Source organism: Sturnira hondurensis, unplaced genomic scaffold (genome assembly GCF_014824575.4).
Source record: "Sturnira hondurensis isolate 20B ecotype Veracruz unplaced genomic scaffold, ASM1482457v3 Scaffold0022201, whole genome shotgun sequence".
Lineage (NCBI taxonomy): Eukaryota > Metazoa > Chordata > Mammalia > Chiroptera > Phyllostomidae > Sturnira > Sturnira hondurensis.
This window is the reverse complement of record NW_028094832.1, coordinates 131,016-153,851: the sequence shown is the minus strand read 5'-3', so window position 1 is coordinate 153,851 and position 22,836 is coordinate 131,016. Positions and strand designations below refer to the sequence as shown.

Genomic DNA, 22,836 nt, shown 5'->3' with positions numbered 1-22,836 from the left:
TGAATGTAAATCAGTTGGTTTTCACTTTTAACTAAATTCTGATTGTTGAAGTGATTGGTCATTTCTGGGATATCTTACTAGGAATTGCATTTTATTCTTTACCTAATATAGTTATAAAGTTGTTTTCTTTGAATTCTAATCTGGAGTACAGCTACTTCTTTAAGAAAATTAAAAAGCTATCAGTCTTGTCAGAATCCTGTTGTTATTAACAGCCAATGACACCTTCCTTCACTCGGCGCTAGCACCATCACATGGTCACACAGCTGTACGGTGTCACTGTGGAAAGGGGCAGACACATCACTGAGATCTGACGTCAAGAGTTTCAGAGTTTCATTTCTGAGTGTAAAATTTTTCTTTTTATTAATGTAAACAATAAGTGTCAGTATTGAGCATTCTGCCTAAAATTTAATGAAAGAAAAAACATGCTTTGTTTTGATACCAGAAGTGGATTTTTAATAAAGCTTATGAAACTTAAGCTTCAGGGCCCTTACTTGCTTAGGGTCCTTCCTGACCTTATATCTAATATTATATGAATAGTCTTGTTCTTAGTTTTCTTTTTTCCCCTCTTCACAAAGAAGTTTCCCCTTCCCCATTGTGTAAGCTTTAGGTTCCATAATACCTGTATTCGCTCCTGGTGAAAGTAAACTATATTAAATTTGGAATATTTATTAGAGTAATGTTAAAATTATGGGTAATTATTCAGTTGAGTACCAGACATTTCAATGTATATATACTTGGTTTTCTTTCTGGCCTTCAGCTTTTTAAACCGTGGAGCAATTTTACATATATTCATCATTGGAAACTTTTCTTTTGTACTGGGAGGACTTTTTTTTTTAAGTTAAATTTTCTGTTTGTTCAAATACATTTTCCTACAACCAAAGATGTAGTTATAATTACAAATATAATCAGTTGTAAACCTTAAATTTAAAGAATATAAATTTAAAGAATATAAAGATGAAACAGATTGGAAAAGAAATTAAGTGCTATATTTAAAAAATTTGTACTGTAAAAATTGATAGAAAATAGAATGTTTGAAAGGGTAAAACATCAACAGTTAACTTAAAATCCTAAGAAACCATTAATCTGCTATTTCTATTTGTGTTCATAAACCATCAGTCAGGGCCCAGGCAGGAAACAGAAATATTCAACCAAGATTTTGAATTGAATTTAATGAACAGACTATTCTAAGAAATACAGGGAATGTTATGGGAAACCACTAAGGGAAGTTGACTTACTCAGGGACACCAAATATAATTTTTTTGTTAAATATATATATTTTAAAGATTTTATTTATTTATCCTTAGAGGGGAAGGAAAGGAGAGAAGGAGAGAAATATCAATGTATGGTTGCCTCTTGTGAGTCCCCTGCTGGGAACTGGCCTGCAACCCAGGCAATGTGCCCTGACTGGGAATCGAACCGCGATCATGTGGTTCGCAGGCCTGCACTCAATCCACTGAGCTACACCAGCCAGGGCTTTTGTTAAATATTTTTAAGTTTGAGGACATTCTTAATACATTTATCAATTTAGTAAGTATATCTGTACCCATAACACCAGGCACCGTACTAGTTCAGGAATACACAACTGTGACTGTGAAACTGACCATTCTTGTGGACCTTATAGTCATGTGGGAGATCCAGAAAATTACAAAGACCGAGACAAACAGACAGTTACAGGCATACTTTGTTTTATTGTCATTCACTTTACTGCACCTTGCAGATACTGTGTGTTTTTACAAAATGAACGTTTTTGGCAACCCTGGGTCAAGCCAAGTTCTCAGTGCCATTTTCCAACAACATTTTCCCACTTTGTGTCTCTGTATCAGATTTCAAACTATTTCAGACTTTTTCATTATTACTACAATATATTTATTATGGTGATCTGTGATCAGTGATTTTTGATGTTGCTATTATCATTGTTTTGGGGCACCATGAGTCACCCTCTTATAAAATGATTAACTTAATCACTAACTGCTGAGTGTGTTCTGACTGCTCCACCAATTGGCTCTTCCCCCATCTCTCCCAGACCTTGAAACACATGAATATGGAAATTAGGTCATTTAATAACCCAGCAGTGGCCTCTTAGTGTTCAAGTGAAAGGAAGAGTCGCATGCCTCTCACTTTAAATCAAAAACTAGAAATGATCAAGTTTAGTGAAGAAGGCATGTCAAAAGCTGAGACAGGCCGAAAGCTTTGTGCCGACAGTTAATCAGTTGTGAATGCAAAGGAAAAGTTCTGGAAGGAAATTAAAAGTGCTACTCCAGTAAACAAAAATGATAAGAAAGTAAAACAGTCTGTTGCTGATATGCAGAAAGTTTTAGTGGTCTGTATCTTAAAGAACAACCAGCCACAACAAGAGAGTCAAGAGACCCTCAACAAAGTCAAGAGACTTTGGCTTAGTCTCTTAAGCCAAAGCCTGATCCAGGGGAAGTTTCTAACTCTTCAATTCTCTGAAGTCTGAGACAGGTGAGGAAGCTGCTTTAAAAGAAGTTTGAAGCTAGTAGATGTTGGTTTATGATGTTTAAGGAACGAAGCCATCTCCATAACATAAAAGTGCGAGGTGAAGCAGCAAGTGCTGATGTGGAAGCTACAGCAAGTTGTCCAGAAGGGCTTGCTGGGATAAAGAAGGGAGCTGCACTAAACAACAGATTGGCAATGGAGCTTAAACAACCTTCCTTACATTGGAAGACGATGCCACCTAAGACTTTCACACTTCACAGCTGGAGAGGGATAATGCATGCCTTGCTTCAAAGATTCAAAAGACAGGCTGACTCTCTTGTCTGGGGCTGGGTGCCTAAGTGAAGTCAGTGCTCATTTACCATTCAGAAAACCCTAGGACCATTAAGAATTATGCTGAGTCTACTATGCCTGTGTTCTGTGAATGCAACAACAAAGCCTGGATGACAGTATGTCTGTTTACAATGTGGTTTGTTGAATATTTTAAGCCTACTGTTGAGACCAACTGCTCAGAAAAAAAGCATTCCTATCAAAATATTACTGTTCACTGACAATGCCTCTGGTCACTCAGGCTCTGTAACAGATTGATACTGTTTTTATGCCTGTTAACACCCATTCTGCAGCTTAAGGAGTAATTTTGACTTTCAAGTCTTATTAAGAAATACATTTTGTGCCCTGACTGGTGGCTTAGTTGGAGCATCATACCATAGACAAAAAGGTGATGGGTTTGATTCTCAGTCAGGGCTCATGCCTACTCTGTGGGTTCGATTCCCAGTCGGATGCAAACCAGAAGGCAACAAATGGATGTTTCACTCTCTCACATCGATGATTCTTTCTCTCTCTCTCTCCCCGTTTCTCACTCTCTAAAAAACAATGTCCTCATGTAAGGATTTCAAACAAAAAAAAGAAAGAAAGAAAGAAAAGCATGTTGTGAGGCGATAGCTGCCATGCACAATGATTCCTCTGCTGGGTCTGGACAAAGTTCATTGTAAACCTGGAGAGGAGTCACCATTCTAGATGCTATTAAGAACAAGATTCATGGGAATAAGAGGTCAAAATGTCACATAACAGGAATTTGGAAGAAGTCGATTCCAACTCTTGTGAATGACCTTGAGGGGTTTGATTCTGCAGTGGAAGAAGTAACTCCAACTGTGGAAATAGCCAGAGAACTAGAATTAATAGTGGAGCCTGAAGATGTGACTGAATTGCTGCAACCTCATGACAAAACTTCAATGGGTTAGGAGTTGCTTTTTATGGATGAGCGAAGACTGTAGTGTCCTGAGATGGAATCTACTGGTGAAGGTGCTGTGCAGATTGTTGAAATGCCAACAAAGATTTGGAATATCACATGTACTTGGTTGACTGATAAAATAGCAGCCGGGTTAGAGAGGATTGACTCCATTTTTCATAAGTTCTGTGGGTAAAGTGCTCTGACACGGCATCACATGCTACAGAGAAATTGTTTGTGAAATGGAGAGTCGGTTGATCTGGCAAATTTCATTGTTCTTATTTTGAGAAGTTGCCACGGCCACTTCAGCCTTCAACACCCACCACCGTAATCAGGCAGCGGTCATCAGCACGGAGGCAAGACCCTCTACCAGCAAGAAGATGGTGACTTGCTGAAGGCCCAGTTAGCATTTGTTAGCAATAAGATATTTTTAAATTAAAGCATGTATGTTATTTTTAGACATACTACTATTATACACTTTATAGACTACGGTATAAACAGAACTATTACATGCACTGGGAGAAGAAGTTCGTGTGACTCGCTTTATTGTGATATGTGCTTTATTGCCGTTGTCTGGACCTGAACCTGAACCTGAACCTGTAATATCTCCGAGGTATACCTATAGAGCAGCGATTTTCAACAAGTTCTGCGACACTCCAAAGACTATGTTTTCTGACGATCTGACAAAAAATGAGGTGTAATTTTGTTTTATTCACAATGGGTAGCGATTGTTGTGTTGGCTGTTGTCATTTTTTAAGTTGACAATCTAAGGGAAAAGAGCTCAGTGCCCCTGACTGAGTAGTCAGGCACTGCATGTCTTAGCCATTGCTGTGGCTTGCCAGCTGAAAATCGCTGCTGTTGAGTGTGGCATCTTTAGACCCCGCCTTGAAGGCGGAGGAGAGCAGCTGAAGCGTTGAAGCCAGGCAGTGGGCCGGCTGTGATGCAGGCCAGGTTGGAAAGGGACAAAACCAGAGTCAGTAACAGGAGGTGCTTGTAGCAAGTCAAGAGCGAAATGGCAGTGGCCTGAATTAAGGTGGTGGTTACAATAAGGATAGAATGTGGCTAAAAAGCCCCGTAAGATTTTCTAAGTGCCACCCCACAGTTGGGAGTTGTCATCTGTGAAGCTCCGGGGTTTGCTGCCAGGCTAGATGATTTCTGTCCCTTCAGCTTTTTTCTTTGGGATTAACTTTTAACAACTCGTCCTGGTACATTCTTATAACCCTTCTCTTGTTTCTCAGCAGCCTTCCCTGCTCTCATGGAGGAATTCAGAGCTAGTTGCAGGGCTGTGAGTGTAGGAGATCTAGTATTTGCCAAGGAGATATGATAGAAACTATTTAGATAAGAAGAGAATTAAGTGGGTGTGTCAAATTTACGGCCAAATAAAGCACTAAACCTGAATGTCAGTTTATGCCTGGGAAAATGTCACTTGTGCTGTGGTGGATTAATAGCAGAGGAGAGGCCAGCTGTATGGGCCATGGACCTAGACTGGTGGTACGTTCGTGACTAAGGGTGTGTGATAGGTGTATTAGTTGCTTCACAAACTCTTCATACTCTTAAATTTGTATGTTATTCTACATAAGTATACTTTATATGTATAGGAACAATATTTTGTTAATCTTCCAGCAAGTTTTATTTTATTTTTGTTTTTAATAGCCATGAGAGTCCATGGAATAAGTTTCACTGGTTTGTGAAACTGAGGAATGTTTCAGGGTTCTCATTCCGTAAGCATTTTATCAGTCTTCTTAAAGTGCCATGCACGCATGAATAAGATGTCACGAATCCATTGGCCTTGTCTAAGATTGACGGTGTAGGTCCTAGGGTATCCAATTGAGCCAGTGTTCCATGTTCTATATTGTCCCTTTTAAATTTCTTTACCTATGTTGTAACATTGTGACTTTTGCATCCTTAAAGGCAGGCATATATTCTGTTGTTGCTTTGAAATTTTTTTAATGTCTCAAGATGCTTTGTGCAAAGCTTTTATTACCTCAGAAAAAACCATTAACTGGAAAACATTAACGGATTTTAGTTATTGTTTTGTGGTAGTACATCTGTTTATTTGTTTTTGACAAAGAATACATAACACCAAATGTTAGGATATATAATACTAAATGTTAGAAGCTTACAATTATTAACCTAACAAATAATTAAATTGTGTATGATTATATATTTTATAGCAAAGTAATAAATGTATATACTTGTTAACCTAATGAAAATATTTAGCCCATATATGGTGATTTTAAAGAGATTTTCTAGAAATTTAGGACTCATTACTTTTTATTATAAATTATCTATATGTGTAAGTCAGAAAAAGATAGGATGCAGAATTTTGAACACTAGGAAAAGTTAATATAAAAATGATACAGATTTTGGAGTATTAGGATGTGACAGGGTTGTACATGCACAGGCAGCAGATTTTTGGTTTCCTTGGCATCCAAATGTCAAAATACAGGTCTGTAAAATTGAAATTTTTTAGTGCTATACATTTTCCTCTATTTGTTTTCAACAATACTGTTACTGACACCAGTGTAATACACATGCATTATCAAAACAGAAAAAAAGTACAAAGAAAGAAAATAAAAATCACTCATAATCCCAGAACCCAGAGATAACCAGTATTTAGTATTTTGGAAATCTTTTTTTACTTTTTTATCTATAGGTATACATCTTTTTTGTGATCCTTGGACTATACATTAATATTATTTTGTAATATTTTTTCATTTTGTAAAATGTCATCAGCATTGTTCACATCATTAAACTTTTTTTTTAATACAATATGATTTTCCAGTTTTATTGAGATATCATTGAGTCTACAGCATTGTGTTGGTTTAAAGTGTATAAGATAATACTTCAATATATGTTAATATTGCAGAGTGAGTACCACAATACATTTAGTTTTATGGTTTCAGGTTCTATATTCAAGCCTTTTATTCATTTTGAGTTGGATTTTTGTGTGTGTATGGTATAAGACAGGGGTCTGGTTTCATTTGTTTTCACGTGGCCATCCAGTTTTCCCAGCACCGTTTATTGAAGATACTATTGCTTTCCATTGTGTATTCTTGGCTTTTTAATTAATTGACCATATATGTGTGGGTTTATTTCTGAGCTCTCTAGTCTGTTCCATTGATCTATGTGTTTTATGCTAATACCATACTGTTGTGATAACTGTAGCTTTGTAATATAGTCTGTAATCAGGAAGTGTGATATCTCCAGCATATTCTTCTAATATCATTGCTCTAGGGTTTTTGTGTTTCTATACAAATTTTAGGAGTGTTCGTTTTATTTTTGTGAAAAATGCTGTTGGAATTATGATGGGATTTATAGTGGATCAGTAGATTGCTTTGGGTAGCATGAATATTTTAACAATATTAATTCTTTCAATCCATGAGTATAGAATATATTTCCATTTATTTTTGTTTTCTTCAATATCTTTTATTAATATCGTACAGTTTTCAGTGTATAGATCTTTCACCTCATTGGTTAAATTTATTCCTAAGTATTTTTATTCTTTTTGATGCAATTGTAAATGGGATTGTTTTCTTAATTTCTTTTTCTGATAGTTCATTATTAGTGTATAGAAACATAACTGGTTTTTGTATATTGATTTTGTATCCTGCAACTTTATTGAATTAGTTCACTCTAACATTTTTTTTGGTGGAGTCTTTAGGGTTTTCTGTATATAACATGTCATCTGCAAAAAAGAGACAGTTTTATTTCTTCTTTTCCGATTTTGATGCCTTTTATTTCTTTTTCTTGCCTAATTGCTCTGGCTAGGATTTCCAGTACTATGTTGAATGAAAGTGGCAAGAGTGGGCATCCTTGTCTTGTTCCTGATCTTAGAGGAAAAGCTTTCAGCTTTTCACCGTTGAGTATGATATTAGCTGTGGGCTTGTCATATGTGGCCTTTATTATGTTGAGGTACGTTCCCTCTATACCCAGTTTGTTGAGAGCTTTTATCCTTTTTTCTTTAAATTTTTTTTTTCTAAATGGAAAGGATATTTGGAAATGTTGTACTATGTTGTTAGGCAATAAGGGTACTTACTTACGATACCCTTAATGCCTTGCAATAGGTAAATTAAATGTGGTAAATTATTTTAAAAACAATAATAGTATCTTCAATTCATATACAGAAAGCACAAGTGAATTTAATTGATGAATAGAGCACTTTTCAAGTGCTCATAAACATTTTAATGCATGATTTTAAGTAAAAGCTATTCTATGAGAAATGTAGTACTTACATATTTAGGAGAATATGTTAAGTATTAATAGATACTGTATGAGTAGGGTAGTTTATGGGAGAAGTAATTTTTAAAAATATTTTCTTGGACAATTTACAAAATTTAATGTAAAAAAACATATGGTTTAATAATCCCTTAATTCACTACTTACCTGGGATATTTTAGCTCTTTATTTACCTTTCTTTCGAGTTTATTTTAACAACTTTTAAAAATCTTTTTATTACAGAACAATTGTAAGAACAGTACAAAGAACTGACTCTCTTCATCTGGAGTTACCAATAATTAACATTTTTCCATTTTTGCTTTCTTCTTCCCTCTCTGTATATTTAAATATGTAATATTTTTTTCCTGAAGAATTATTTGAGATTTGTTGCAAACATCAAACTTTTTTAACCCCTGAAGTACTTGAGTGTTTAACAATGTTTTTGTCACTCCGGTTATCCTCAGATATGAAGCTCTTAGGCTTTTCAGCTTTATTTTTTCACTTTTAACAGCTTTACTGAGGTATAATTTACCTACCATACCATTTATTTGAGATTGCATTTCTATTCCTTCCTTCCTCTCACTGGCAGTTGCTGGTACAGTGCTACACCTGGCGGAGTGCACGGTTTCTTTTCAAGCTAATAAAGCTGCCTTATGAAATCAACTGACAGCCATATTACACCGACCAACAGCGCTTTTTCTCCCAAAGCGTTTGGGTGGAGATCGACCCACTCAACAATTGCTAACAGATCCTCTAAGCAAAAGGCTAATTTTTTGTCCAATTTTGTGGCTGAAAGTGTAAAAATTTATTTGAATTCTTAAATATTCAAATCATCGTTTTACAATAAATAGTATTAGCAAGATTCTAGATCTAAAAGTAATTTCTCTGAATTTTTGGTCTTGAAGGAAGAAAGTTATCTTTAGAATTTAAAAGAGAAGAATTCAGACCCTGTAGGTTTCATACTTCATTCTGGACTAGCACGAGAGATGTTCGAAATGGCTGATTTCCATTTTTGCTTGTACTTGAGACCATTTGCTTTTTTTTTTTTTTAAATAATATATTGCTTGGGGATTAGTGGGGTTTGTTTGTGGTTTGTTTGTTTGTTTGTTTTTACGGATTTAACCATTGTATCTAAACTATTAGAAAGCCAAGTCTTGCAGTATGTGACTCCTATTTACATATTTCTCTTTTCTTCCCCCAGGGACGAACTGTAAAAGCAACGTCAGCTTGACCAGTATATAATATTACAGGGGATTGCTCATCTCAGTCCTCAGAGCTTTTGAAAACCAACAGCATCACAGCTTGTTTTGGACTTTGTTACACTATTATTTTCAGCATGAAAATGTGTGGGTTTTATAGGGTTTTTCATTCTTCAAAGAGGCAGAAAAGCCAAATTGGTAGAGAAAGGATACAAAGTATACACTTGTTCTTTAATGTGCCCACCTTTTACTTTAAAATATTAAATGGAAGGGTTCTGCAAAATGGAAAACTTAATTTATGAATTGATTTGGAGGAGAGGTTTTTCTTTTTCTCGACACTTAATTCTGTTCCAATGTTAATTTTTCAGATTGCTTTTATGTATCAGATAACACCCCCATTCACCAGTTATGATTCTTGATTTTTGGATGTCTGTTAGATGCTACTAAGAAAATAGAGATGGGCTTCCTTTTTAAAGCTTTTGATGTGGTGTCATAGAATAGCATGTTGTAGATACAATCAGCTGCTTTGTTACCTTAAAACTAAGCAATTGTAAATATTAAACTTTAAGAAGATGGAAGGTGATGTCCCTTAATGTTCAGCAGTTCAGGTTGGACATAACTGATGTAGTTCTTCCTTTTTCTCTTTAAAAATTATAGGAGACTTGTAGCCCAGTATTTCTTCTGTTTCTAATTTGCTGCTGACGATGTATATGAATTTAACATGCTGTGTAAGCTGTGTCCTAGATACTGAACAGTTTATGCAGTGCTGCTTTGCCAAATAAAGTTAAAAGTAAAAGAGACATTGGTGGTGGTTGAATTCAAAGAAAGAACAGCATGTCCACCAGGTACAGAATGCTGACCAAGATCACAGCAAAAAAAAAAAAAATATTTCTCTCATGCTCCATCCTGTGAAATACGAGTAGGTTAATGGCATTGACTCAGTGGTACCTTTGTAGAATGAAAGCGACCATGTTTCTTGAGGATGAGGGCGACACTTTGTTTGCCTAACACAGGGCTTGTCCTCTTGTAGACGTGTGATAAATGCAGAATGAGGGAGTGAACGAACTGACTGAATGTCGGCAAAGAGCTGGCTTGAGGACAAATTTACCAAAACCCATCTCTCACCTGTAAAGGATTTGTTAATATAAGGACTGTAAATGTGTTTCTAAGAAGGCAGAAACACTTCGGAATCTTCCTTAAATGTTGTGTTATCTTCCTTTTATGTGGGAGCTTAGTGTTTCTCAGGGTTCTAGAACTCGAAGCAGTATGAGCTCTGGAGCTAGCAGAAGCAGCACTCCCAGCAAAGGCCTTTTGTCTGCTGAGAGCAAGTGCGTGTGGTTCCAGCGAGTGGATGCTTAGGGTGTGAGGCACCTTTCCCCCACCTCTTAACATCTTAAGCTTTGCTTCTTTAAAAATGGCTTTAAAAATTATGCATACATCTTTTCACTGATGTCTCTTCTGGGGCCAGGTTTTAGACACAGGAAACTAGCCAGAGTTGGTGGCCAAACCATGTGAGTTTCAGTCCATCATTGGCTTCAGTTGGCTGTTGTTGCTGTTGTTGGTGTTGCTTCTGGACCCGGGCCATGGACCCTTGTGTCCAGGACTCCGTGTCATTTGAGTTCGTTTCAAAGGTGGAATATTCTTCATGGCTTAAGATTAAATTAAATTGATTCTTAAACTTACCCACTAGTATGTACCCATCTTTGCCATTATCAGCATTGCATTATATGTGAATCTCTGTTAGGCGTTGGGGTAGAAAAAGGGTTTTACTCTCAAAGAATTTACAGGTTCATTGAGAGGACAGTGTATAAATCTGACAGGACAAAGTACCGCCTGATTGGTACGGACAAATACTATGCCAAGCATTGCTCTTGAACTTTATACTTTTGGGGATTAAAATGTTAAAATATTGAATAAACAGGAGTGGTTATTAAGGGTGCATATATAAATGGGTAGAGATGGGAATAATTTTAACTAGGTTCAACAGCTTTTCTCTTCATGACATTTGAGTTTATATATGTGTGTTGGTCAAAGATGACAAATTTCTTTAATCTTTGCTATTCATACTTCCTAAAATATTTTAGAATTTTATTTTTTCTTAATAATGTGAAGGGCAAGAATTAAAATATTTTTAAAAGTTCCAGTCTAGTGAGACCTTATTGAAACAAGGCCCTTTTTACAGATCTGATTTTATTTAAGGTCTAATCTAGCTCTCTAGCTCTAAAGAACTAAAATTAAGAATTCGAGTTTCTAATGAGGGTTTCGACTCTTTCCCAGCTAGTAACATTAGGAAAAAAAAAGTGACATTTGAAGGGGGAAAAAAAAACCCAGACATTGTCTATGCAAATATTTAAATTCCCTTGCCTTCATTAAAAAAATTCATTGTCCAAAAAAAGTTGATTACACTTTTTAAATTGACTATCATGGACCTCTACTACAACATCTTAAAAATTCAATATATTTGCCCTGGCTGGTGTGGCTCGGTGGATTGAGTGCCGGCCTGCAAACCTAAGGGTTGCTGGTTCGATTCCCAGTCAGGGCAATTTCCTGGGTTGTGAGCCAGGTCCATGAGAGGCAACCAGACATCGATGTTTCTCTCCCTCTCTTTCTCCTTCCCTTCCCCTCTCTCTAAAAATAAAGTCTTTAAAAAAAGTTAATATATTTTAAAATGGAATTTAACTTTTTTAAATAACTTAAACTCATGAACTTTTGGCAAACATCCTTGGCATCTGATTGTTGGCCAAGAAATAAGGCTCCTTAATATTTTTTCATTAGAGAGAATGGGTGCTTCTGGTTTTCAGCTAAATGTTAACAAATTTCTAGTAGCTTGGTATCGCAGTAAAAGAACTCATGTCGTTTGAGAAACCATGTTGTTTTCATTACTATGGTCTTGTAATATAGTTTCGTATTAGGTGGTGTGATTTCTTGCACTTTGTTCTTCTTTTTCAAGATTGCTGTTGCTATGCAGGGTCTTTTGTGTTCCCATACAAATTTTTGGATTTGTTCTGTGAAAAATACCATTGGTATCTTGATAGGAATTGTGTTGAATCTATAAATCGCTTTGGACAGTTTAATGATATTAATCCTTTTTATCCATGAGCATGGTATGTGCTTCCATTTATTAGTATCTTCTTCGATTTCTTTCTTCAAGTTCTTATAATTTTTCAAGTACAGGTCTTTTATCTCATTGGTTAAATTTATTCCTAAGTATTTGTTCTGTTTTTTTGGTGCAGTTGTAAGTGGGATAGTTTTCGTAGTTTCCCTTTCCAATAGTTAATTTTAGGTATATAATAATGCAACTGGTTTCTTGATGTTTGTTTTGTATCCTGCTACTTTACTGAATTCATTGATCAGTTCTAGTAGCTTTTTGGTGGAAATTAGGATTCTCTGTGTACAATATCATGTCTTTAGATAATGAGTTTCACTTCTTTCTTTCCGATTTAGACCCCTTTTATTTTTTCTTTCTCTCTGATTGCTGAGGCTAAGACTTCCTGTACTATGTGGCGTAAGTGTGGTGGAAGCAGACATCCCATCTTGTTCCCGATCTTAAGGGAAACACTTTTTCCCCTGTTGAGTATGATGTTATCTGTGGACTTGTTATATGTAGCTTTTATTATGTAGAGATATGTTCCCCCTGTTCCCACATCGCTAAGAGTTTTTATCATAAATGGGTGCTGGATTTTGTCAAATGCTTTCCTACATCTATTGAAACGGTCATATGATTTTTATCCTTCCTTTTGTTTATGCAGTGTGCCACATAGTTGATTTGCAGATGTTCAACCATCCTTGCATCCTAGAAATAAATCTCACTTGATCATGGTGTATGATCTTTTTAATGTATTGCTGAATTTGGTTTGCTAGTATTTTTTTAGGGTTTTTGCATATATGTACATTAGGGATATTGGGCCGTAATTTTCTTTCTTTGTAATGTCTTTACCTGGTTTTGCAATCAGGATACTAACCTCATAAAATGAGCTTGAGAGTCTCCCTCCTCTTGAATTTTTTGGAATGGTTTGAGAAGGATAGGTATTAGTTCTTTTAACATTTGGTAAAATTCACCTGTGAAGCCATTCCGTCGTGGACTTTTGTTTATTAGGAGTGTTTTGGTTATTGCTTCAATTTCATTGTTTGTAATTGGTCTGTTCAGATTTTCTGTTTCCTCTTGATTCAGTCTTGGGAGCTTATACTTTGTAGGATTTTATTTATTTATACTTTTTTTCTTGATGAGTTTGATTAAAGGGTTATTGCTCTTCTCAAAGAAGTAGATCTTGGTTTCCTTGGTCTTCCGTCTTGTTTTTTTAGACTCTTATTTTATTTATTCCTGCTGTGATCTTTAGTAGTTTCTTTTCCTCACTTTGGACTTTGTTTATTGTTCTTTTTCTAGTTCCTTTAGGTATAGACTGTTAATTTGAGATTTTCCTTGTTTCCTGAGGCAGGCCAATATTGCTATGGATTTCTCTCTTAGGACTCCTTTCAAGATGTGTGGTGGTTGTGTTATTTTCAGTTGCCTCAAGCTATCTTTGGATTACTTCCTTGGGCTTATTGTTAACCCATTCACTGTTTAGCAGCATGTTATTTAGACGCCTTAGGTTTGGGTTTTCATTTTTTCTTGCACTTGATTTCTAGTTTCATACTAATATAGTCAGAGAAGATGCTTGAAATTATTTCAGTCTTAAATTTATGGAGGCTTGTTTTATGGCCTAACATATGGTCTGTCCTGGAAAAGGTTTCATGTGCACTTGAAAAAAAATGTACATCCTGTAGTTTGGGGGTATAATCCTCCAAAAATATCAAATCCACCTGATGTAACATGTCATTTAAAGATGGTGGTTTGATGATTATTTGGGGGGAGAGGACATTTTTTTTTAAGTCCATATACTCGACACAATTTTCTTTTAAGCTTTTTGGTAAAAGTTAAAATATTTTTGTATTCATATTTGTTTTGAGAAATTTCCTAAATTTTGAAATGACGATAAAAATATATTTAAGCCGAGTGATATTTTAAGTTGATACATTTCCATTTTATAGTGTGGTGGCATAGAAGGTTAAAAACTGATGTGATTGGAGAATTAAAATAAGTAGAAAGGAAGACATAGTTAGATCTAAATAAAGCAAATGTAGGAGAAGGTTCAATTCTGGTCATTCAGTCCATAACACATACATTTAAACTTCAGGGTGTCTAACTTTATTTTTTCCTTGATGGTTTCATATTTAGCCAAAGAATCTATAAGTGTTTGCTATTAAAGTAGCTATACCAGGAAAATGCATTCATCTTTAGAATACCAGAATCAAGTAGGGCAAAAGAGCTGGGAAATGGGGTCAGTACCAAGAATTGGTCAGCAACATAGTTCTGGAAAAGCCAGTGAGATGAGAACATTTGTGAACAGCAAACTGGAAACTAAGCTTTTCCCTTTGTAATTTGGTTTGGGCAGCTTTTTGTTAGAAATTCTCATTCAATTTTAATGCCAGCAATAGTAGAAAACCTAGAGTCCAGAAAACAATTGGAGTAATTCTGATGGTGAAGTAGCATAATCCCAAAAGAAACAAAAACCAAGACAACAACTTGTTCAGGGACAATATAATTTAATAGTGACCCCAAATTACAGACTCTCAGGCTCAGATGCTTCTGTAGCAGACATGTCGTCAATATGTGAGGAAGATGGGACACGTGAGGAAGAGGACGGGCCCGTGTTCTGGGGGACACTGCACTGCAGCACCTGTTTATACAGGTGAGACCCAGGTTATTCACTGACGAGCCCTGCCTTGAACAGCGAAACTGAGGCACAAGTTGAAACAGGCACTTCTCTGTTCACGTCATGGGAACACAGGGTAAAGTGCATGTGAGTGGCCACCAGTGACCGAAAGTAGGTCTGGGCTGGTGTGAAAGGGAATGGTGGAGCATATCCCATATTTTGAAAGTCACTGGGAGAAAGGTGAAAGGATTAGTTATTTCCTATGGAAGAGAACATATTTGAAACTCGGGTGACTTGAAACACTAAAATGCCTGTGGAAGGACACAGGTGGTAGCTGTAGTCTGTACTAAGGATTGAAGGGAAAAGTTTTACACCTTCAGAAAGATGGTTTTGGCGAGCCTTTTCTCAGGAAAAGAGACGTGAAACACGAGGACATGGTAGAGAGACAAACTGGGCAATCTGTCCTTTAAAATTATTTTTAATTGTCTTAGTTGCAGAACTCCTTCGATCACATAATCAACAGGTAAGTTGACTTCAAAAAGTCCCATCAGTCCATCTGACAATGTAAGTATTTTGAAGATCTCAATTCTGCTTTTCTAATTCTTCATTTCCCTCTTTGTAAAATGTAGTTGGCATGACTGAATTGAGGCAGGTAGTCCTGCTCAGTGAATATTGGCAGCTCAGGATTATATTAAAGAGTAGTAAAGAATAAAATACGGTTTATTTGGACTATATTGAACATGGGACATCTTAAGTATTTCAACACCATAGCAACACTAAATGGTGTTTGGTTTCTTCATTATAAAAGATGTGCCGAAAGACACACCTCGACAGTTTTTACTTTATTGGGTGCAGCTGTCGAACAGGAAGGGCACAGCTCCCAAAGGAAGGACAAATATCTGGAGTTCGGTGGCACTGCCACTTCCCTTAACTGCCCTTGAGGAGAAAGTCGAGTCTTCTCAACTCTAGACTTTCAACAAAATGCTTGAGTTTTTTAGGAAATAAAAATAATGCTCCTGTTTTTGTAGAACTAACTTTCTATTTGTTAATATATTTGGTTATATCTCCAACTCAAATTCATTTTTCTGCTAAAGGAACAACCGATGTGAGGTTCAGTCTGCAAATAATGTCTTCTGGAGTATTTCCAAGCATTTTAAAAGATTTGCCACTTAAGGTACAAGTGAACCGACCCCGTGTTACGTAACTAGGAGGGCGCGTGGCTGCAGACAGGCATCACTTTATGTCCTCCACTCGGAAGAATTTCTAGAAAGGGTATCATTCTGGTATTAGGGGATTATGGAAAGAATTTGCCTTTAAAATCCTACAAATTAAAAGAAACAGATGCTAAGCTAGATGCCAGTTTTCTGTAAAGATGAATTTGTGCAAAACTGCTTTATGCTCTGAGAATATATAAGCCTGGCATTAGCCAACTGCATGTTATAATATTTTATAGCATTATGTAAATAATGGGAAAAACAGCTGACTCCACTGGATGAAAAAACTCGCTGATACGTACACACGCAGCATTTTTACAAAAGCGGCACCCGGAAATCCACTCGATGTCCTGCTTTTCAATTTAAACGCATTTTCCTCTCCCAGTGACACAGACTACTGTTGAAATCTGGTGCCTGTGAAAAAGCTGCTGTGTCCTGGACCATCAGGCAGTGTGGGGTAGGTTCAAGAAAGTACTAATAGTCTTTGCTCACTCTGCCCTCGGCTAAGTTTCTGTTAAAATTATTGACCTGCCAGCTTCTCTGCTTCCACCTTGACTCCCCATGTCTCTTCATAACCACGTTAGAGCTACTTATAATTCAGTCTGAGCTTTTTCTCCCAACAGTCAGCCCAGTGAGGCAGCCACCCACACGATGTGTGGAGGTGTTGGGTAGCACGCAGGTTCGTCCACATTCCAAGAGTCATCACTGATCTGTGCATAAGGTTCATAGTTTCGATATTCCTAGCAGAGGTAACATCTCACGGAAGGTATAAACTCACTGGAGATCCATTCTCAGAAACAGGTTTTGAAAGGGAGAAGAGAAAGGAGAGCTACGGAAGCTTGAAGTGAGGACTAGGAGGGCCACAGAACAGGGGGAGCTGGGCATGAGTGGGTACAGGGTGGCCAGGGCCCACGGCTGGCTTCTAACAAGTAAAGGGTTATTAGCATTGCCATTCTAAGGACAACCCTTGAGATACTAAATTTTCTGTCATGGCTAAGTACAAATTGCTGTTTTCCAGGACAGCTTATGTAAATCAGAATTCAATTTGTGAAAGTCTTCAACTTAATGGACGACTCTAAATTTAAATAGTTCCCATACTTCCCAAGGAAAATCTTTCTACAATAAATAAGCATAGGGTTGGGGCTCGTAGAATCTTCTGGGTTTTCTGTACCTTCCTTAGTCCAGTTAAAAACAAGTTCTAAATATCCAAAACCCAACATATATATATATATATCAATTGCAAGTGAAACATGTCCTTGCCCCAGCTACTGAAGCCGCACTCGTTAGAGATACATCCCGTTGATGAGGTAGTCAGATTCCTCAGATGTAATGGGCCGAGCTTTTTTAAGCTTCTGTTTCACCAGGCGCAGCCGGCAAGCGACCATGAGAAGCAGCAACACAGTGATGGCCAAACCCAGGGTCAGGGGCAGCACCGCACCTGTAAACAGGTGGGAGGGAAGGGGCAGGTGATTAAGAATAGTAACAGCTGCAGTTTGCCACTGATAAGCATTCTGTATGCTCTTTGTCATTTAATCTGAAGAACTCGCTCAAGGAGATACCCGTATTACCACCATCTTTCAGATTAACTGAGGTGCCGAGAGATTAAGTAGCATGTAGCTAGTAAATGGTGGGCCTAGGTCTCAAACCCCGACTTTTTAAAATCACATTCTCCACCAGGTTCCTACAGAATTTACAGATGGCGTCCATGGGTACACATGTTGCATTCAGGTCACCCTTATATCCTCTGTAACAGACATCCTGTAAATAGCTGTAAAGACACTATATGATCATGGGAAACTTTTTCATTGTAAGGTTACACTCATCATAGGTTTCCATTGTCTCTTAAAGTAAATGTGGACTAACTCCTGATTCCTTGTTCTAGTTAGTGCTTTAACATAATATTTCCTTTTCTAAATTCAGGGAACCTACTTCCAGCCAGTAGACCATGTTCGTTGAAAACTAACTTCAAAACATGCTGGTGTAATTTGGGCTCTGGGCAGTCCCCTTCGCAGGGACCTCCTGTGGGGTTGCTCTGCACACCCAGACTGGGAGTGGCCTTCAGAGGCTTGCAGGAGTCCAAGGAACAGGGTGGGGCCTGGTTCAGTCTTAAGAAAAAATCTGACAAATTTGGTAAATTACATTTTTTCTTTTTAATCCTCACCTGAGGACATATTCACTGATTTTGAGAGAGGGAGAGGAATATTGATGTGAGAAACATTGATTGGTTGTCTCCCCTACATGCCTGACCAGGGACTGAATCCGCAACCTTCTGGAGTATGGGATGATGCTCCAACCAACTGAGCCACCTGGCCAGGGTGACTGATATATTTTACAAATGAAGGGTCTACAGCCTGCTACTTTGATACAATTATATATTGTAATATAATTGTGAAACAATATTTATCACATTATGTCATATTATAATACAATATTTATATTCATTAGACCATGCATTAGCTCCCTGTGGCTTATTTACCAGCTAAATCAGAGACAGAAAGACCATTATTATATGATATCACTTACATGTGGAATCTAAAAAAGTCAAGCCTGTAAAACACCAGATCAGTCTCACCAAGTTCAGGAGGCTCTATTTTTAGTCCAACTTCCTCTGTAGTCAGCCAGTCTTGCAGATGAGACAGTAAGAGCTATTTTTAGCTGCAAGGGTCTTGCCAACTGGTGGAAATGGAGGAGCCAAAGTCTTCAATGGCATAAGCTTATTGTGTAACATTTTCTCTCATTCATTTGCTCATTCCTTCTGCATTAATGAGCAGCCTGGCCCTGAGCTCAGTGCTGGTAATCACAGAGAATAGGCAGATGCCAGAGAGCCTGCACTGCCCTCACACCTTATCACCACAGCCCTCCAGTGCTCGTGAAGTGCAGGTGTAAGAGGTGTGGTCTGTGCATCTGGTTCACTGGGTTTTGCTCGAGTGATCTGGATGTAATGGAGGTTTTTGGGTGGGTGGGAGAGAAGTTTACTTTTTGACATTTTCAAATTGAGATCCAGGTGGAATTTCTAACAAATTAGGCTCATGGATTGTTTGGGCCTAAATATGTGGGAGCCTTTAGCATCCAGGTGGTTATTGCAGCCACAGAGGTGAGTGAGATCACCAGAGAGAAGGGGACAAGGGACAAGGGACAAGGCTTGTCCCAGGCCAGGGATAAGGTCCTAAGGAACAGCATTTAAGAAGGCAGGAAAAAGAGAAACAAGAAGAAAGAAAAAGGTCAGAGAAATGGTAGGGCAACCAAGAGAGAAAGGAGTCGTGGCAGCAAGAATAGTCTCTTGGAAGAGACTATTTCAAGAGAAATAGGGCTCAGCTGAATGAGATGCTAAGGAGAGGTCAGGTGAGGTGAAGCCTGGGGAGGCCACTAGACTTGGCAACTGGAAGTTCCTTTGCAGGGAGATCAAAGACTGGGGGGACACCAGTGTGTGGAGAGAGATCTGATTGTGTCTGCAGTTGTTGGGGGACTGAGCCAGTAGAGAAGCAGACTGAAAACACAGGACTGTTACTAAACGATGGAGCAGTGTACCGGAGGGGATGTGGGGCTACATCAAGGTTGGGGGAGAGGCTGACCTTTGAGGAGGGGATGTCTGTTCTTTTAGTCCCAGAGGACAGGAAAGAGGGTGGGTGCACACAGATAAAGGTTTACGTTTGGGGTCAGGTCACTGAGGAAGTTCACTCCCGAGAGCCTGACTTTGGGTTCTAAACTGGTTCCAGGTAGAGTGGCTTCCCCTTCAAGACAAGAGGCCCTGGAGCTGAGTACATACCAATGGGATGTCAACTGCTGGTGTATTTGCACAGTCCCAGGTAAAGTCCCCAAGAAGAGGTCGCCTGGAAGTGTCTGGACACAGGAAGAGGGGAGGTGGGAGATGTGTACTGACTGCTGGGTATTGAACAGAGTTCTGGGCGAGGCTGGGATTCCCATGGAGAATTGTGAAAGGTAAAGATCTGTGACAGACCATCAGTCTAGAACTGGACTCTAGAGCTGGCTCAGACAGCCCCACACACCAGGCCCTCCGGAGGACGCGGGAATCTCTGCAGAATTTCTCCAGGCCGACACGCTGGGCTTTGGCTGTAGAGTTACCAAAGGGCCACCCCGAGCAAGGCAGTTCTGAAATGGCTGAGGCCGTAAGGGTGTCCGTTCCCCCTGCATCCCCTGTACTAGCCTACTAGCCTCGTGGGGAAGGGACAAAAGACAGACCTGGGTCACCCCCTGCTTGCCCGGGGCAGGAACATGGTGAAGGGCTGCCCTTCTGTGTATGTGTGTGTGTGACTTAATGAGCCCTGGTGTTTAGGCTTCAGGGTAACCGTACAATAGACAGACATACAACAGGGGCTTTTCTGAACTGGCAGATCTAGTTCCTGTTTCATGCTTTGCTGACAAATAAAATGAAATCTCCCACAAAGAATTATGCTAGAATACTAAAAATTATTCTTGACTTTTAAGTACTCCTTCATGTTTTTAGTTTGGGTAATGTGAGATTTAAAATTTTCTAACCCCTTTAAAACCACATCGTGACAGTTTTCTCAGAAACAACCAAGTGGGCGAACTGGGTATCCTGTTCACGGGACTGAGACGTCTTGGGACAAGGGAAGTCCAGCAGGACAGCAGACCAGGCAGCATCCAGGTGTTTGCCTTCTGGGACATTCTGACCATCTATTGCTTGAAATTATATTATCCAGATATTACAAAGAACACTAAGGTAAAAAGATTTTCTCAATGTAGATCTATCACTCAAGAAACATTTTCTTCCCTAAAGGTTTTAACTAATTAGTTTATGGGATTTAGGACTAAAACCTGACTTTCCACAGGATTATGTAGAGTGTTTTCTTTCTAGTTAAAACAACCAAAATTATGGAATTGGGATACCTTTCTTCCGTTTACTAAATATCCCCTCCACCTCCTGCAGTTTCCCTGCTCCCCTTGTCTTCCATCTTTGCCACTAGAACACTGGGAGAGAGAACCGGGCACTCAGGCCCTTTACTCTGATAGTTCGTCGTATGAGCCAAGCATTGTGCTAAATGCTTTTGATCCAGTGCCCCACTTATTCTCCCTAACAACTCCATGGGGCAGGTCCAGTTATTACCTCCATCTCACTAAAGGGGGAATTGGGACCCAGGCAGATAAGACAACCTGCCCAAGGTGAGGGTTTAGTGGTACAGCAAGGATCTGAACCGCGGCCCCTGATTCGAGAGCCCATGTTCTTTACCACGACGCCATGAAGTGACTCTTCACAGAATGTTGCACCTGGAAGGGACCGCTAATAAAAGAGGAAGCGAGGTGACTAGTGTAAGGGCCAAAGGTGATGCTCGATGTAGTAGATGAGAAAACACTTCCTTTTCTTTTAAGCCCTCCAGAGTCTATCCCTCCCTCTCATGATGTGCAAGCATTTATATCGCCTCCTTTCTTAGGTGGGAGAACACACGTCATTGTGTCGTAATCCTTGTGGTGAGCTCTAAGAAACCAGTGTTCTCTGTCATCCTCCATCAGTGCCTCCAGCAAGCACTGTCCCTTGTGTTTGAAGGCTTCCCAAATCTAAGGCACTTATCTAAGAGAATACAGTTCACTGCTCTTGTCACAAACTGCTAAAGCTTTATCTAACCTCCTCAACTAGAGGGTATGTGATTCTGCAGCTCCTCATACTCCACAATGAAATTCCAAGGTACAGACTTACCTATTTCTGGGGCTGGGTGTTCCGCTCCTCCTCGATTGCTCTTTGACTCAAAAATGTAATTTTCTTCCTTTCTGCTCTTCCCCGAGGAACCGCTATCTGTGGAAAACATACTGTTGAACACATACTGAAGGTACAGTAGAAACTTTAGGAAACAGACAGGAAAATACAGCTGTATTAATTTTTTTAAGATGGACTTAAAGAAAGGACTTAAAGGATAGCAAGCTTATGAACATTAAAATGCTCATCAGTTTGATATTTAAAGGTAGTTTCAAACATAGGCTTATTACCAACTAGATAACTAATGTGACCCATTTAATAAAGCAGAGTGTGTGGCTAGTACAAAGCCACAGGCCCCGCCACCTGCCACCCTTCCCCAGCCCAGAGAAGTAGGGAAGGAAAGCCAGGAAAGTCAAGGGTGGTCTCTGAACACAGTGGAAAGCAGAGACAGTGCAGAAAGTTTTCTTCATAAAAAAACAAATGAAGAGCATACACAGGACCAGCGACAAGCTATTTCCCTTTCTCCCCTTGACCCTGCTCTGGTTTTTCTGCTCAGACGCAGAGGCTCAGCACTTGCCCAGGTGCACTAGCGCAGGAAGTGGGCCACAGGGCTGGGTGTAAATCCTGCTGTCACTCATACAGCACCAACAGTGTGCATGGCACCCACAACTGAAATAAGACTGTAAACCTACCATATACATGTATTTGGTGATTTGTACCGAGAAATAAATATACGTGAATTTACTAAGAATCACAAATCAACTGGATAATGGAAAATGAAGTCAATCCCACTGAAAGTGCACGAGACTTGCTTCTCTGTGCTCTTATAAGCTTTATTCCACCTTTCCTCTCTGCCAGTGTGATAGAGGAAAAGCCGCCGCTTACTACTGTCTGTACCGCGTCACCAGTATTAATATTGCCATCTGTCCAGCACGTCTAAAGTGAGTCAAGGCTTTCTGTCCTCAAAAGGTGTCTGCAGGGGAAGGAGGCAGCAGAAAATTCGACACGTCCATATTTCTCGTGCTGGCTGATGACCCTTATAAAATTCAGCCATAGGTCAGGAACAGTCATGCAGTTTCTAATCTGGGCTGCACAGAGTGTAACACCATGTCAGCTCGCATGAAATTGGAAGCTGGGGCTTCTCGCCGGGTGGTCTTAG

General features: G+C 38.8%; 2 protein-coding genes across 5 annotated transcripts in view; one reads left to right on the top strand and one right to left on the bottom strand.

The window, feature by feature from the left end:
* The window catches only part of PCMT1 (protein-L-isoaspartate (D-aspartate) O-methyltransferase), a 51,870-nt gene extending 41,972 nt beyond the window's left edge, over positions 1 to 9,898 (top strand). For both annotated transcript variants that reach the window (XM_037034853.1, XM_037034854.1), the window contains exon 8: positions 9,102 to 9,898. In XM_037034853.1, the coding sequence (XP_036890748.1) occupies positions 9,102 to 9,114 (13 nt within the window). In that variant the 3' untranslated portion in view covers positions 9,115 to 9,898. The remainder of the gene's footprint in view (positions 1 to 9,101) is intronic.
* The window catches only part of LRP11 (LDL receptor related protein 11), a 43,164-nt gene continuing 23,631 nt past the window's right edge, over positions 3,304 to 22,836 (bottom strand). For 2 of the 3 annotated variants that reach the window (XM_037034848.1, XM_037034849.1), the window contains 2 exons: positions 21,681 to 21,776; positions 14,663 to 17,444 (listed from right to left, as the gene is read on the bottom strand). In XM_037034848.1, coding sequence (XP_036890743.1) covers positions 17,290 to 17,444; positions 21,681 to 21,776 — 251 coding nt within the window. In that variant the 3' untranslated portion in view covers positions 14,663 to 17,289. Of the gene's footprint in view, positions 3,604 to 14,662; positions 17,445 to 21,680; positions 21,777 to 22,836 lie in introns of those variants that run through there. The other variant, XM_037034850.1, reaches the window with a different exon arrangement.